At 43.8% G+C, this 18,154-nt stretch overlaps 1 protein-coding gene across 1 annotated transcript in view; it reads left to right on the top strand.

Moving 5' to 3' along the window:
- Positions 1 to 18,154, top strand: part of CACNA1B (calcium channel, voltage-dependent, N type, alpha 1B subunit) — a 562,801-nt gene that overhangs the window by 218,708 nt on the left and 325,939 nt on the right. The window contains exons 5-6 of the mRNA XM_015421148.1: positions 7,081 to 7,233; positions 15,330 to 15,517. Of these exons, the coding sequence (XP_015276634.1) occupies positions 7,081 to 7,233; positions 15,330 to 15,517 (341 nt within the window). The remainder of the gene's footprint in view (positions 1 to 7,080; positions 7,234 to 15,329; positions 15,518 to 18,154) is intronic.

Below are 18,154 nucleotides of genomic sequence, written 5' to 3'. Positions count from 1 at the left end.
AGGAAACAAAGGGTGCATGGTGTGCCAGTGTGGACGGATTCCAGAAGGGGGGCAGAGTGATATCTCCTCTTTGCCATAGTTACATGGTCTAAAAGAAAAAATCCTGGTGGTTGATTGGGAAGTAGGGAGAGCAATGGAGGGAGGGAGCCAGAAAGGAGAAAGCTATGTTGCCCTGCCTCTCCTATAGTCTGGATGCAGAAGGCCACCACTAGTGGGAGCCTCTAAAGACACCAATTCTTCCTCTGCTTGTGTACATAATGACTCATGCTTTGAACCTCTGTACGTAATAGAGAGGGCTACATTCTATCTGGGTACCTTATTTAAATGGAAGTGCCCTGAAGCAAGCTGAAGTTTTACACTGCTTTGGAGGCACCCTGTACGATGTCCTCAGAACCTTGCCTTGAGGCAGCTGATGATCCAAATGGGCCTTCTAAGGTTAATGCATCTTTAGCAGGAATTGGAAAAATATAATGCATTTTATTTATTTATTTCCTTAAATTTGTACCCCGCCCTCCCTGCCGTGGCAGGCTCAGGGTGGCTAACATCATAAAAACACAATAACAATAAATAACAATGTGCTCACTTCGGCAGCACAGTTCAATAACAATTCATTAAAACTAATTTACAGTATATTAAAGTGCTAGCAGTTAACACATAATATCAAAGATGGCTTCATATATTCTATAGATTCACTTGATATTCAGCTCGTTAGTCTTTCTCAGTTTTGGTCGGCGAGCACAGGCTATCAGTAATAGACCAGGCACCAGGCTACTGTTGTTATTATATTGTTTATTTATTATTATTTATTATTTTCAATCTATATCCTGCCTTGCCAGGTGGACTGGCTCAAGGCGGCGTACAAACATTAAAATGCAATAAAACAGCAAATGCAATAAAGTACAATAAAATACACATTAACAACCTGCATAACATCGTAAAAGTGCTAATAAAGATGGTGCAAGTGATGGCGGCATTCAGTATACAATCCCATAGTGAAAGGCAGTATCCAACGGTGTATCATAAGGGCTATGGTATATTCCGATGGCTCGTTCGTCAGTGGCGGCCCCAAATCGAAAGCCTGGTGGAAGAGCTTCATTTTACAGGCCCTGCAGAACTGTAAAAGGTCCCACAGGGCCCTGATGTCATCCAGGAGCTCATTCCACCAGTGTGGAGCCGCCACTGAAAAGGCCCTGGCTCTACTAATGGCCAACCTGGCGTCTCTCGAGCCAGGGAGAGTCATGCGTTTCTGTGTCCCTGACCTCAGTGCTCTCTGGGGCACATATAGGGAAAGGCAGTCCCTCAAGTAGACAGGTCCCCAACCATATAGGGCTTTAAAGGTCAAAACCAGCACCTTGAAACGAATCCGGTAAGCTATTGGCAGCCAGTGCAGTGCCCTCAGCACAGGCTGGTTGTGGTCTTGTATAGAGTGACCCATCAACAGCCTGGCTGCCACATTTTGCACTAGCTGCAGCTTATGGATTTGAGACAAGGGCAGCCCCATGTAGAGAGCATTGCAGTAGTCTAATCTTGAGGTGACCATAGCATGAATCACTGTTGCCAGGTCATTGCGTTCGAGGAAGGGAACCAGCTGCCTTATCAGCCGTAGATGGTAAAAGGCTGCCTTGGCAGTGGTTGCTACCTGTGCCTCCATTGTTAAGGTGGCACCCAGGAGCACTTCCAAGCTCCTTACCCTCGGCGCTGGCACCAGTGGTGCCCCATCGAAGGTTGGGAGTGGGATCCCTCCCCCCGAGCTGCTCCTACTCAGGCACAGGACCTCCATCTGCGTTGGATTCAATTTCAATTGACTCAGCCTAAGCCAGCCCGCCATGTCCTGAAGCGCCCGCTTCTGGTCATCTGGGGTAGAGTTGGACTGACTGCCCAACAACAGATATAGCTGGGTGTCATCTGCATATTGATGGCACCCTAGTGTATGCCTCTGGGCAATCTGGGCGAGGAGGCGCATGTAGATGTTAAATAACATCGGGGATAACACCGCCCCTTGAGGAACCGCACAGACCAGCGGGTACCTCTGGGACGTCTGTTCCCCTAACGCCATTGATGGTAATAATAAGCATAGGTGGTAATGCTGACCGCGATGGTAGTGGCGGCGGCTCCTAGTTAATAGCCTGGTGGAAGAGCTCCATCTTGTAGGCCCTGTGGAACTGTAAAAGGTTTTGCAGGGCCCTGATCTTTTCCAGGAGCTCATTCTACCAGTATGGAGCCACCACCGAAAAAGCTCTGGTCCTGGTTGCAGCAAGCCTGGCATCCTTGGGACCTGGAAGAGCCAGTCGATTTTGTGACCCTGACCAAAGTGCTCTCTGGGGTATGTATGGGGAAAGGCGGTTCCTCAGGTATGTCGGACCCTGGCCATAAAGGACTTTAAAGGTAAGAACCAGCACCTTGAAGCAAATCTGGTATGCTATTGGCAGCCAGTGCAATGCCTTCAGGAGAGGTTGGATGTGTTCCCTCATGGGGAGACCCATCAGAAGCCTGGCCGCAGCATTTTGCACTTGCTGCAGCTTCCGGATTTGCGTAGTGCTATTTCATACATTTGTACTTGACCTGCTTTTTTGGGGGGGGACTGTTCTTGTGGCTTCGTGTCACTTCTTCCCCAGGTTCATACTTTCAGACACAATGCTGATGTGGGGCCACAGAACAATCTCATCCCATAGAGGCCAGGACCTCTTCCTGCTGGAGAAGAAGCCAAACTGCATGGAGTCTCTAGTTACCCTTACACATGTCCAAACTAAACTTTATTCTTTGTAAAGTGTTGGGTTTGGAACAATGCTCTGTGGGGAGGAAGAATTCCTGCCTCCGCTGAAGCTGTTTTGCCATGGGGAATCCATGCTGGTGGGAGTTATTTCCATGATTTTGGTGTTCAATGTGGAACAGCAAAATCTGGGAAATAACTCCCCCCCCCATGGTTTTTGTGCAGGAAAACGGCTTGAGGGGAGGCAAGAGTCCTTCCTCCCCCTGCATCGCCATTCCAAGCCTGTTTGGGCCCTTTTTAAAAAGCCACTCCCCATAGCTGCTGTGTGGCTGTTGAGCTGGGTCTAGGGAACCCATACTTAAAAAGAGTAACATTTAGTTTGGCCCATGGATCGGTGGTATGAATAATTAGATCCCCTTCTTACTTAATACTGACAGTCTGGGCACCACTGCAGTCTATAGAGTGGGAGTTTCTGAGATCCCCATCTGTCTGCCATTCACTAACGCTTTGTGTAGCTGTTGGGAGTGCCATTGGGGCATAGTGGTTAGATTGTTGGACCATGGAAGCTTAGATTGAAATCCCTACTCAGTTATGAAGCTTAGTGGGTTACCTTGGGCCAGTCATCCTTCTCTCAGCCTAACCTACCTCACAAGGTGGTTGTGAGGGCAAAATGTTGAGAGGATGAGAGGAGAATGATGTGTGCTGCATTGAGGTCCTTGGAGGAAGGGTGGGGTAAAATATAGGTCGGGCATGGGTGATTCTTCGTACCAGCAGCTCTTTGGGTGCAGACACCATGGGGGGGGGGAGATATTTTCAGGTTTCAGCTACATGCATGGTGCAGGTGGCCTTGATACCTCATCTGAATTTCATGGCACATGGAAGTTATGGTCACACTGAAGGAGACTTCCAGCAGCTAGCTGTTACCACAGCTTTGTTTCATTCTGCATTGTCTGCATTAAATTATCTGACTATGTTGTCTCCTTGGCTTCAGCTCTTATCTCGCCTGCTTTAATTGAAAGTGCTTCTTGTATTTGTGAAAGGCATGAGGGTTGATTGACAGAAAGTTCCACAGGCTTGTATCTGTGTTGATCATTTGTAGAGAGGGTTTAATACAAGATATTGGTCATAGGGCTGTCAACTTCCAGGTGGGGCCTGGAGATCTCCCAGAATTACAACTGATCTCCAGATGACAGAGATCAATCCTCTGGAGAAAATGCCTGCATGTGAGGGTGGATTCTATAGCATTATATGCTGGTAAACTCCCCCAAAAACTCCACCCCCAAAATCTCCAGGAATTTCCCAGCCCAGAGTTGGCAACCCTGTGAAGAGGCACAGGATTCACAGCTTGATACCTCAGTTTTGACAACTTATCTTGGTGTGCTCACACTATTGTACTATTCCCATAAATGTCTGAGAGGAGGCAGTGGAAGTTAGGGTTAGCAGATCAGATTGCCTGGTATTCCTTTCTGCCCGAGTAGGCTTTGCTTTTGAGCTGATGTATTTGCTTTGAGTAGGATCTGCCCACCGGTTTTGTGTTTTTGTGCCAGGCTTTGTGGTTCAGTGTCCCCGAGCTCTCCTCCCCCCCTCCCATTCTGCTGCTCATTGCATGGTGTACCAGCTTTATAAACCGCAGTTGCACAACCTCACCCGGATACTGTGTGATTAGTCCCTAAGGCGCCATCTGATTTTAGCTCTGACGGTTACTGTTTGGTATTGTTTTAATAATCTGATTATTGTTTTAACTTGTTATGCCCCACTCTGAGCCTTGCTGCACAAGGGCGGGTGGGCTAGAAGTTCAATAAAATAAATATAAATTGAATGGAAGGTATTGGTTTTAACATGCACAAACCATGACACTTACCTAGAGATGTAACATTTCCGGAAATTTTGAAGCTAGGAAAAAAACCCGTTTTTTTTCCGGGTTTTTTTTGGAAAAAAACGGAAATTTTCGGAAAAATTGAAAAAATGCTACATTAGCATTTCTTTTGTGTTTTCTAGATTGAAAGTAATATTTTTTAGGAACTTTAGGAACATAAAATATGACTATGGACATTTTTACTTGGCATGAAATTATCACAACTAGCATATTAAAAATATAGTGTATCCAAACAATTATTACAAACAGAATACCCACCCACATGCAAAAACAAAACTGAAACCTTTTTCTTTTCTTGTGACAATAGCACCTCCTAAAGGAAGAAATGCATCTTGTTCTTGCATTGGAGAGTTCAGTTTGTAACCTAGGACTTGCTTGTCCTCAGTGCACAGAAATTAGATCAATCTGATACCATACATATTTTTTGGAAATGATTTGGAAAATATTTGAACACCTTGTCTTAAAATATTTTATTCATTTCTTTTGTCTTTTCTAGATTGAAAGTCATTCGGTTACTTTAGGAACATAAAATATGACAATGGACATTTTTACTTGGCTTGAAATTATCACAACTAGCATATTAAAAATATAGTGTATCCAAACAATTATTACAAACAGAATACCCACCCACATGCAAAAACAAAACTGAAACCTTTTTATTTTCTTCTGACAATAGCACCTCCTAAGGGAAGAAATGCATCTTGTTCTTGCATTGGAGAGTTCAGTTTGTAACCTAGGACTTGCTTGTCCTCAGTGCACAGAAATTAGATCAATCTGATACTATGTATATTTTAGAAATGATTCGGATAATATTTGAAAACCTTGTCTTAAAATATTTTATTCATCATGTTAAAATAAAACATTCCATAATCAATTTTTTTCTTTTCTTTTCTTTTTTCATTTTTTCCAATTTTTTGGAAAAAAATAAAAAGGCTTCAGGAAAAAAACGGAAAAAACCCGTTTCCCCCCCGAATTTTTCCGGTTTTTTCCCGGGCCTTCACATCTCTACACTTACCCAAGAATCTTACAAACCTCAGAACATTGTTTGATCTAGCTCAGTATTCTCTAGTCTGTCAGGCTGCAACTTTCTAGGCTCTCAGGCAGAGACTTATCTTGTCCAACTCCAGTTTCCTGAAGTCTGTGTATTTTTCTTTATATAAGCAAACTTTTCTCTGTCCTTCCTCTTAGGCGCTCAAGGCAACATAAATGTTTTTCCCCACCTCTATTAATCGCCATAACAATTATCTGAAATCAGTTAGGCCTCAAGATAAGGACTGGGCCAAGATTACCCCAGTTAGTTTCATGGCCAAGTGGGGATATGAACCTGGCTTTCCCAGACCAAGTCTAGCCCCTATACCACAATGACTTTCCTTTTACAAGAGATGAACAACAGCCCTCCTTGTAAAGCTGATTGCTTTTTCTTAGATGTAGGCATACAAAGTTGTCTTCTGCTCAGTTACAACCATAGGCCCTAAGATCATTTACCTAGCATTGCCGGGAACTGAACCTGAGACCTTCCGTGCACAAGCAGGTGCTCTAAGATCACTGAACCACAGCTTCTGTCCTTGACTATACCATCTAAACACTAAGTCCAACCAAGTTTAAGCTTTCCTGTAGAAGTATTCCCCTTTGCTTTCGTTCCAGATGGACCATTTAAAACCATTTATTTAGGATTTCTCTCTAAAGTGACTTTTCTGGCTCATCTATTTTCTAGCAATTTTATTTCATTTACTCTGCTTTGTTGATTTTGTATTAGCAGAGTTTAAAGCTTGCCTCTGAGGCCACCTGCTAAGTAGAGAAAAGATCTCAGTGAGGGACTTCTGCGTATGAACACATGTAGCTGCCTTACATGGAGTCAGATGGTTGCCTATCAGAGTCACTGTTGTCTGTTCTGACTGGCAGTAGGTCTCCAGGATTATAGGCATGGGGTTTTTTACATCATCTTCTGCCTGATCATTTTATTTGGCATGCAAAGCAGATGCTGTGCCACTGAGTCACAGCCATCTCCCTTCCAGGTAATAGCTCATTCAAGCAGTGCAATAAAGTAGAGATGGGTTACGATTAACATTCCATATAGTAAAGCCCGGACTTCTGTCAGTGTCCTCAACCAGAGTCAGGATCTTTTTGGCCTCGGCACCATCCTGGTGGAACTCTCTGCCTAATGACATCTGTGCCCTGCGGGACCTAGTGCAGTTCTGCAGGGCCTGTAAGGCAGAGATGTTCCGCTAGGCCTATGGTTGAGGAGAGCAATGGTTTTTCATCAAGCCTGGCCTCCTCTGTCTCTCCTCTCCCCTCATGGGACACAGACATAAATTGGTCTTTACGCCATCTGAAATAGTTATAGAATTTGTTATTGTTTTAATGGTTTTCATTTGATTGTAAAATGTATTTATTGAAGTGTTGCTCACTGCCCTAAGCCTAATGCCTAGGGGAGAGTGGGCTATAAATTAAATACATAAATAAATGGCTAATGCTACTTACTTGTTCTCATTAGGTTTGCAAGTTGTCCTGAAGTCCATCATGAAAGCGATGGTGCCCCTCCTTCAGATTGGGCTCCTTCTGTTCTTCGCCATTGTGATGTTTGCCATAATCGGACTGGAGTTCTACATGGGCAAGTTTCACAAAGCATGTTTCTCCAATGAAACAGGTGAGATCAAGCAGCGCTCTTCTGGTTGCTGGTAATACCAGTTCTAAAAAGGCAGAGGCTTGGGGGGGGGGGGGGGGGGGCGCCCCGTCGACAGGGTTTTAAGTCAGGAGGCACCCTGCATTGACACCCCCCCCCCAAGGGAGCACCACAAATAAAATAAAAACTTGGAAGTCGGGAGGCCTGGACTGGATGGGAAGTTGGGAGGGCTTGGCAGTAAGTCGGGGGGCAGGCCCTGAGAGGCCCCCCTGTAGCTAGGGCCCTGGGTGGGGGAGTGATCTGAAGAAGAATTCAAATTAGGGCTGTCATCTAGTTAAAGAATTTTTAGTCAATCATGGGAGTTTTTACTGATTGATCAAGAAGTCTGCATAAAGTTGTACATGTTCTGAATCAAAAGGGATACCTCCTTTGTTTTCAGATGATCTAAGGAGGTGTATAGCAAGCACCATCTTAGAACAGGCATTTCATGCTGCATGAGAGAGAAGAGAAAATACCTCTTCTTAAAATGAGTTAATGTCTATGTATTATGTTGCATATTTTTATGCATATTATTAGTTAACTCTTTAAAAATACTGTTACTTGATTAATCAGTGTCATCCTTTAAATCAGGGGGAGGCGATGGGGTATCTCTCGGGAAAAGAGGAGTATATTTAATACTGAACCAGCCACTTATTGATCCAGGCTTGATCAGGACACCATCTGGGGACATGCCCAGGCCACAAGAAGATCCTGGCACAGGGAGGTAGCCAGGAAATGAGCAGATCTGCATCCCTGGGTTGTAAGTGGTGATAGGTTGAGCACAGAGCCTTGGCTGGAATGGACAGTAAATCAAGGGGTTCCAAACAAAAAATGAAAGGGGCTGTCCCAGGAGTTCTATCTTCCTGGTAAAGATTCATTATGACTTTGAAAAGGGCCTGGGACAAGTCTACTCCGCTGCCTTGAAATGAGAGCATTGGAAAAGGGAAAGCTGGGGAATCTGTGTGGAAACTCTGAGGTCGTAGATGAAAATTGCATGCATACCACTATCCCACGGGGGTACAGAAACGCATATGACACAGCCCAGCCCTGGAATTCAGCTTCCCAAGGACATTGCTGTTTCACACACAGCCCTGGGGCAGGTCCTGGTCTGCCACAAGCATTGTCCTTCAGATGTGCATGTGTGAATTCCCTACTGGAAACTCAGCTACCATGTATACGGAGCCTGGGTCAGAGTGGGACTGCAGCACATGGGGAGAAGGGATTTGTCGTAATCCCCCCATGCTTTCCTGATCTGAAATGGCCCCTGGGGAGCTGTTTGTCCTATTGGGGAAATCCCATCAATATGCACAGACCCACCCACCCCCAATTTTGCTAATATTGATTCCCTGAGGCTTTCAAGATAGGGAAAATGCATTTTCTGGGGAAGACATAAGCCCTTTCTCTATGCACAAAGTGGTTCTGATCCAAATTGGGCCTTGTGTGCCTGGGAATTGAGTTCTCAGTAAGGAATTCAAAACTGCACATCTGATTGCAGACACCTGGGGAGAACCCAGGGAAAATGTAACCTGTAGGCCTTAAGAAAGTTAGTTTTCATTATTTTTTGATGCCCTACATTCCTTCCTCCCCCTCTCCATGGTTATTGTGAATAAATTATTCAGATTAAGAGATCATGGATATATATTTAGTTTGAATAATGAATGTAAGTTGCAGACTTCAGCTTTGATTTTTGCAAGATCTCTGTTACTGTACAGATTTTTTTTTAAATTACTGCAGCAGACAAATAGCTCTGGCTTTACTTCTCCCTGTGAAATACCTGGGGAGGGAGAGGCATTGCTGGGTCCACCGTCCAATGGAGAAGTAAAGGGCAATCATAGTTACCTGGGTCCTGTCTCCTTTAATCACCTCTTGGGGATCCCTGAATGCCCTGAACTCCCTTTGCTCTGACAGGCTTTAGGAAATGAGTCTGCCTTCTTCCTTACCCTGTGAACTGGAAAGACTGCATTCTTACAAAGTTAGCTGGGTTGCTGAGGTTTCCTGACCTGTAGTCCCTTGTGTGCCAGGAAAGTGAAGGGCTGTTTCTGGCTCATCTAAGGAGCCTCTGGTAATCTCACACATTAGTTTGGCTTGTTCTCATCTGCTCAAAGCATCGTGAGCTTCATGGAGCAGCAGCCGCAGCAGCATTCTGGCATGAGCTGGGAGGGAAAGTAGGTCAGGGAAGGAGCTGTCAAATGAAACAGTCTCCTGGAATATTGATGGGAATCAAGAATCAGGATGGGGATTGATTTCAAAGGCAAGTGCTGAGGCGCATGGTCGCAACTAATATCCATCCAGCATTAGAGACTGGGAAAAGCCCGTGCTTGTGGTCCTTTGGGAATAGGAATGCTGTTATGTAGCTTTGTGTTAGAGACGAGATGAGGCTAGTTGGGTAGAGGACAGGGCAGGGAGGGAGAAGGATCTGAATTTGCTCTTTGTGTGATTCTTGTTTGTGGATGCAAGCTGAGAATGGTCACAGCGGTGCCACAGCGCTGGCAATCCTTTCCTTTCCTTTCAAGCTCTTTTGATCCAGTGATCTTGAGCAGTGGATAAGGAGTTTTTATTTCTACAAGGAAAATATGGTGGAGAGATATTTGGCCACAGCCAGCGTAATCCTTGGGTCTGTATCCACCAACAAGCAAGGGACTATGTTATCTATTGATACAGTGGAAGGTAATTTGGTTAAAATAGGGACAATCCATAACTCACGATAAAAGTTATAATGAGGACATTCTAATATCATATGGGACAGGGAATCGACCTTCTTCAAATCACATTGGCAAAGTCTGTCCCAATAAAGCAAATCACAGTATCTCCCAGAGAGCCAGTTTGGTGTAGTGGTTAAGTGCGTGGACTCTAATCTGGGAGAACTGGGTTTGATTCCCCACCCCTCCACTTGCAGCTGCTGGATGACCTTGGGCAAGCCATAGTTCTATCAGAGCTGTTCTCTCAAAGGCAGTTCTGGAAAGAGCTCTCTTAGCCCACCTACCTCACAGGGTGTCTGTTGTGGGGAGGGGGAGGGGAAAGTAGATTGTAAGCCGCTCTGAGACTCTGAGTGAAGGGTGGGGGATAAATCCAATCTCCTCCTCCTCCTTCCCATATAGGACTGCTGAAGGGGCAGTGTTCAGGTATGTGAGCATGAATGCTCTACAATAACGAGGAACAGTTAGGCATTTAATGCAGGCTGGGATGGCTGAAGGTGGGAGAATGCCACAGAATACAGAAATGGGTGGAGCATACTCTCCGAGCTCATATGACTGAGCCAAATTGATCAAGGTCTTTTATGTTTTTTGATAATTAGTAAAGATTTGCTTTTACAAAGTCTCAATACATTGTCCTTTGCTAGGCCAAGATGAGATAGTTTCTTATCTATTTCTTGCATCCGGCAGGAATAGAATTGATCTTGATTTAGCTCATAAAGCAGACTGTCCTTCTTTGTGGAGAAAATGACCTTTAGTCTAAATGCATGCAGCCATGTTTTGGCTTCAAGAGAGCCCTGGCCCAATTCTAATCTTAAAGCTATCTCAGCTATACGTTTTGGAGTTCCTATAATACGTTGCAGAAAAAGGTAAAGAGAGTGATCTAGTTCTCATTGACTCAAAGAACCCATAGTGAGGTTCCATAAAGGAGCTGCAGGATGGTTTTCATGTTGAACACTTGCAGACCCCCTGGGATATGTTTGCCTCCCTTAGAGAAAAAGAAGCATTCAATCGCTGGGAGAGAGGTTTTACTTTTATTTAGTGCAAATTTACAATGGGATTGCCAATTTAGATGAGGTTCAAAAACCACACCCAGGTAGGAAAATTTGGAGACATGTTCTAGTTGAACACTGTCAGTTCTCCAGACTGAGGAGGTAATTTTCTTGGCTTTAGAGAGAACCATGACCTTTGATTTTGAATAATTGATCTTAAATTCTTCATGTTTACAGTATTCTGAAAAACGGCTCAGGAGTCTTTTTAAGTCCAACCTGAGTGTGGGACATAAGAATAGCGTCATCTGCATAGAAAGAATAAAGTTAGTGCCCTTGAGGATACATATGGAAGGTGGAATTCCGCTAAAGAAAGAGTGGTTACAAGGTCATTCAGATATAGATTAAAAAGTAAAGGTACTAACAGGCAGCCTTGCTTCACTCCTATATTAAGGCGAAGCACATGCAATCTCAAATTCAGCATTCAGAACCCAGGGAATCTTTCCAAGGGACACAGATTTATTTATTGCTTAGTTTCACATAGCTCCACAAGCATCTTTGTTACTACAAATTGTATTGGGCAATTAAATTCCTGGAATTGTTTTAGTTGGATCATCTAAACATGGGTGTTTCCTGGATAGTTAAGGTATTGATATGCATGATTCTAAAAGACTGAAATCTCTTCAGACAAGCACTGAAATAAACATTCATTGTCACTGCATTTGAAGCAGCAATAATGATTTATAGTAAAATGCATAATGCAAGCTGGACATAAGAAGACCAGTGGTGGATCAGACCCATGCTCCACCTAGTCCAGTATCCTGTTTCACACAGTGGCCAACCAGTTGCCCGGGGGGGGGGGGGGGGGCAACAGACAGGACATAGAGGCCTTTCCTTGATGCTGCTTTCCAGCACTGGTGTTCTAAGGTTTGCTGCCTCTGGAGGTTTCTTTTAGTCACTATGGCTAGTAGCAATTGATTAACCTATTTTCTGTGAATCTGTCTAATCACTGTTTAAATGGAGTTCCAGCAGCTTTGTAGTAGTTTTTGCAACACTGAGATTCTCCAGTGTACACAGTACTTTCAGGAGGTTGTTGTTGTTCCTATCAGTTAAAGGACACAGGAAGAGCTAAAACAAAACAAAAAGTCAGCATAAAATAAGTGCTTGCTGTTTGGCTGTGGTGGTCTAAGTAAATAATTGCTTACTGGCCTGTGTCAGATTGTGTCTGCTTTTCACACAATACAATATATATATTTGGTGAATATTTTGTGTGTGTGTGCATGCATGCTTGGAAGTTATGGCTGACTTCTGGTGACCATTAGTGGAGCCTGGACATTTCAGAGAGGTGGCTTACTGTTGCCTTCCTCTACATCCCAGCCCTGGTATTCATTGGAGGTCTCCCATCCAAGTACTTACCAGGGTCGGCCTTGCTTAACTTCCAAGATTGGACTTGCCTGGGCTATTCAGGTTAGGGCACAGTAAATGCATTTTGAAGTACAAATGGCATTCCCACCTTCTCATCCGAAACATACATATATATGCAGATTTACAATGCAGTTCTAAAAAGAGCTGCTTCCTTCTAAATCCATTGGAGTTAATGGGATTATAAGGGTGCCACTCAGTTTAGGATTGCACTGCCAGTCACTTAACCAATTAATATTCCTTCTGATCATGATTCCTTATGATTGATCATCCTAGAATACTCAGAGGGGAAGCATAGAACAACTACTTAGTGTTCAGAAATTCCCTAGGTATTCCCTTCACTGGGATAACACTCTGCCCTGAGGGGGGCGGAGTTGTATTTGCTGGATTAAAGCACTTGTTTGTGAAGAATTTAGTTCAAACATCTAACCAGAAGCCCACACCTTGTCTGTGGGAGGCCCTACTAATAATCACTTGACCATCAAATTCAGTATTGGAGGGAATCAATTGGAGGCCAATAAGGAATTATTTGTGAGGAAGAGGAACAATTTGGGAAATCCCTCCCTGGCCGGAGAGGATTGGGAGGGGAAAATGGCCCCATGAAAGAAAGAAGTACTGCTCATCTGCCCTGTCCCCAACACACCCCAGCCTCTTCCACCGAAAGGATGGGTAGAGAGGCAGTCAGCCTATCCAGCAAGCTGCATGTGGGCCTCCCCCACAGACCAACTCAATGGCAGAGGGATGACATGCAGACTTCAATAGGCGGCATACTTCCCCCTGGGCTGGGCCAGCCCAGAGGCAGTAGGATGGTTTGCAACCTCAGGCAGGCAGACAGGGAAGCCCACTCTGTCCTTCTGCACCTGAGCTAGCCTGGTCCAAGTGGGAAGGGAGGCTATCGGCTCACCGGTAAGATTCCCGATGACCATAATGGCCAGCCTACCCCTGCTCCCTGCACAAGAAACTCTCACCTCCTGGGATATGATGAGCTTCTTACACATCTGTCCCCATTTATTTAACTCTCAACATTCTGTGCCTCCTCAACAGGCCAATGTGAAGGGATATTTTCCTCCTTTTTACAAAACCCCCACAGAAAATAAAACAAAAAATTACCAAGTAACTTTATGTACCTGGGACATCCTCCTTTCCTCACAAGCATACAACCCCCCCCCCCACCTTGTTTGTGAATGGGTCTGTTTTGCTGCCCTAGTGATAAGCCTTTGACCATCAAAATTGCACTGAAAGGGGTGATGGTTGATATCTATTCAAGGGCATGATGAATTGCATATTACAAAAGAAAGAGAAAAACCAAGGGAAATAGGAGTAAAAGATAAATGAAAGTCAGGCTCTAGCATTGCAAGGGTATGGGGGATGCCACTCTAGAATCTGGTTGGAAACAAGCTGTCTTGAGACATTCATGAAGTATAAAATGTAATGTGAGATTCTTTCCACGGGCAGTGTTCTTTTTGAAATCTGCCACCCCTGTGGACCCTGATAGGTTTGCTAAGGTCAGTGTGCAATTATAATTGGGGAGTGGAGAGGAATGCTTTTGGGTTGCCTCCATGGAATTGTGAAGTAGCCACAGCTTGGGAAAGGTTGGAGAGGAGAAATAAAAGAGAGGGTGGCACAGCCGTGGAAATGTGCATAATCAGATTTTTCTTTTCAATGGCAACAGTGAAAGATGGCAGAGATAAGGCATCAAAACTCTTTGTAAGGGTCTTATCTTATGCTTCGTACTGTTTTCTTTTTTAGGTACTAAGTGTTGTGAAAAGGGAGAGCTAATTAGGGTGCAGCATAGAATTAAATCTGCAATTTTGCTTTCTGGGATAATTTGCATGAAGGGTGTCTGGAGCAGGCACACTCTAAGAACACTTTACGTTCTTCAAAGGATTGTTAAGCAATTAAACGTGGATAGTTGATACATTCATATGATATTAATTGATTAAATCAACATACACATTCATACAAATAAAGCAATAGAAGTAAAATAGGGAAAATAGAAGGAAAAACAATTAATTTTATACGGCCCCTGTCCATCACATAGGCTTGCCAGCCTCCAGGTGGTAGCTGGAGCTCTCCCACTATTACAACTGATCTCCAGGTGACAGAGATCAATTCACCTGGAGAAAATGGCCACTTCGGTAGTTGGGCTCTGTGGCATTATGCCCAAACCCCTCCCTCCTCGGGCTCCACCTCCAAAATCTCCAGGTGTTTCCCAACCTGGAGCTGGCAACCCTACCGTCAGAGCAGACTTGGTCTTAGATGCGGCATTCCCTTCTGTGAAAGACTGAAGGAAGAATGCATTTGATATGTTATGATATGTGAAGCAAACTGCAATGCCTTTTCTAAGATGGCATCTACCACCTGCAGCTTTTGTGATTAAAATAATCAACATTTTAAAAAACAGTATTGCCCAATGTCTTTCAAGATAACATAGTGTTTTTTAAATTAATTTAATCAAACCAATTAATTGTCTAAAAGGTGGCATCCCTAATTTTCCATTTGGTGGCGTAGAGAGTCCTTTGTGATCTATTGATCCTTAACTGATGACTTGTGAGTCTCATTAGAGAAGGGAGGAGAGAAAGTGATAGGGCGGTCAACGTGTGTGTGTGTGATCAAGTACCATCAAGTCACAGCCAACTTATGGTGGCCCCAGCAAGGGGCTTTCAAGGCAAGTGAGAAGCAGAGTCTTTCATCTGCAGAGTCTTCCTTGGTTGTCTCCCTTTGAGTTACTGACTCTGCTTAGCATCTGAGATCTGATGAGATCGGGCTATGCCATGCCACTTTCCCTCCCGCTAAGAAGCTTAAAAACAAACCAGAATGAAAGTGGTTCTGTATTGCATGGTGGTGGTGAGACACTGATCTTGAATTGTTGGTTTAGTCCAAAGAAGCTCACTTTTTCAATGCTTAGCAGTAATTTAGTAAACCTCAGTAGCTGGGTCTGTCTGACTTTTCTCCCCCCTTTCCATGTGGTTCACAGAAGAGAGGGTGGAAGATTTCCCATGTGGTGAGGAGCCACCTGCCAGGCAATGTGATAAAGGAACCGTATGCCAAAAGTACTGGGAAGGCCCCAACTTTGGAATTACCAACTTTGATAACATCCTGTTTGCTGTGCTCACAGTCTTCCAGTGCATCACCATGGAAGGGTGGACAGACATCCTCTACAATGTAAGTACAACCAGTAATGTCAGTAAAACTGTATCTTGAATTCTGAATTCCAGTTACATCATAAAAACTTCCTTTGCAACTAAATCATATCAACTCTTTAAGCTTCCCTTCTCCCCGTCTTTGTGAGTCTAAGTTCTTGGCAAATACCATGCTCTCCAGATGTCTGCACCCTTAATTTAGTGACCCAGTGTCGTCCTCATTTATCAGTGGCTGACACTGTAGCCTGGGCTCCATGAGACAATGCTAAAGCTATGAGCTTGCTCTGCGAAGAGCTACTTTACACTTTACTCTTTTGACAAGGAGATTTATCTCTTAACAGGAAAAAAATTAACACGTGAACTAGCTATGAGGTTGATTCTGGCAGAGAGACATCCTGCCGTCTTGCATGCCTCAGCAGCTTTGCTGTCTGACATATCCCATCATTTGTACATCCTTGAGCCCATTTCCTGCCAATAATTAAAGTGCTCATTTGTCAATAACATGCTTTCTGCAACCAAGGCTGGGCTAAAATGAAGCTCTGTGTAACAAGCCTGTGGGCATCATATCTTTTGCTTGTAATATCAGTGCTCTGTGATGCATTGTATAAACATACAGTCCTGCTTGGAGATACAGTCAAAGCTCAGAACTAGTGGTCTACATTTCCTGAAATATGAGATGTGATACAGCTTCAAAAAGATATCGTGCTAAATCCATAGTATGATGTTTGGTTGTGTGAAGCTTCTTGATGAACTGGGTTAAAAGAAAGAAGAAATGTTTGAATTTATGAGGGATTATCATTGTGGGTACAACATTGACGGTATGACACAGGGCACTAACTGCCAACTTCAGTTACTGTCTTTTACCTGTCCTTTTTGCAGAGCTTTCTGCTGGGTATTACTACTGTGTGGCCAGTCACATTCCAGGAAGCATGATAGTGATGCTTCCATCAAATCCTGTTTTGTCATTTCCTGACAATTACCTACCTGCTGTGAGTGACTCTGCATTGGAAAGCAACAGGGGAAGCCATATAAGTCTTGGTTGGTGGTTTGACACTGCAACTTTTCAGCACTACTGAAGTTTATTGGGATGTGGAATTTCATAGCATGAGTATTGCTATTTGGCATGGTGGTAACTGGACTTCATGGCTAACATGAATGTGGAGTGTTAGGGCAGCTTCAGACTGGGTTCAATAAATTTTCAGCTGGTACACACAGTAGCTCCTGCAACAAATAAATAAAGCATAGACAGCAACGAACACCCTGGCTAGGCTAGTGTCTCTAGGTTACATGGTTACATGCGTATATGTCATTCACATATTACACATTTGCTGTGGAAAATACCACTACAATGTGCAGTGAACATGTTTGCCACATAAGGCGTGGAGCTGCTCATACTTTGCAACTCAACTGAAGTTGTCAACCACATTGATTCTGATCCGTATGGGTGATCTGTATAACTTCCCACTAGCCAAAGGAAGTGGGCTTATTTGGAGTTTCATGTGTGACGAGAAACCTCAGCTCTGTTATGCTGCTTTGGGGGGAAATAATGGTTTGAGGGCAAACTGTGAGTCAAAAGGCTGATTTGGAATCCATTCCGCCCCTGGTGTCTTCTGTGTCTCTGATAACCAATTAAGGAGTTAAAAAAGCAAGAGGGTATGTTGGTGGTTCTCCTTGAACACACAAATCTCTCTTTCTTTTTGCTTCATTTGTTCATGGTTTAAGCTTTTATGGGAGTTTTCCTTTTAATTGGAGGCTATGAAAGCATTCTAGCAAGAGCTTATCTGGAAAGTGATTTATGCTGGAGGCAGAGATTAAAGCATCACTGAGGTGAAAAGCTTTAAGAAGAAGGTGGGGAGGTCCGTTCTTGAAACAGTAACACGTGAGGAAAATGGGTCTCTGAGAAAGTGCCTTTGGTTTTAGCCAGAGAGATTTATGGATTTTTTGGGGGGGGGGGGGGGACAGGTTATATGTTGGAAGTTCCAGCTCTTCCAAACAGAGTTGGAAAGCATCAAGTGACCATATAGTTTACTTCTCTTGTTTTGAGGGAGGAGTATGCATGCATTGTCTTCCCCACAGATCACCTTTTGTGTCACAAGCAAAGATGGCCAATGTATCCCAGAAAGTACGGGAGTATAGAAAAACTGTCCCAGCCTCAGGTTATAAACCAAGAGATGCACTCTTGGAGATTTCAACCTCTCTTTTTCTGCTGCTCATTCCGAGCCAAAGTTCACATTATATGGGGGATCAATGCTTGAATTTCTCAACGTACAAAATAAAACAAAACAAAACAAAAAGAGAGAGGTAAAAATGAGTATGTGTTTGGGAAAAAGTATAAACTCTTGGTTGGAGCAACTCTGTGTATTCTAATCAGAAAAATACTGCAAGGGCAATATTGTGTGGGAATACTGTGTGTGTGTGTTAACTCTTTCCCCTTGCAATTTAAAACTGATGTATTAAGTGGTTTTATAAGTTTTATAAATGGTTGTAATCTGCCTTGAGTTCTTAGATGGAAAAGCAGGCTATGAATATTTTTAATAAAACAGTTTTTAGATTCTAAGCTGTGAACTGGGAAATCCCTAGTTCAGAGGGTCATGCTGTGAATTCATTAGGTGGCCTAGGTGAGAGCCAGTGTGGTGTAGCAGTTAGAATGTCAGACCAG

The sequence above is a fragment of the Gekko japonicus genome, unplaced genomic scaffold (assembly GCF_001447785.1).
Source record: "Gekko japonicus isolate JY-2015 unplaced genomic scaffold, Gekko_japonicus_V1.1 scaffold40, whole genome shotgun sequence".
Classification (NCBI taxonomy): Eukaryota; Metazoa; Chordata; class Lepidosauria; order Squamata; family Gekkonidae; genus Gekko; species Gekko japonicus.
The sequence above is the reverse complement of the archived record's forward strand: the minus strand, read 5'-3'. Positions and strand labels throughout refer to the sequence as shown.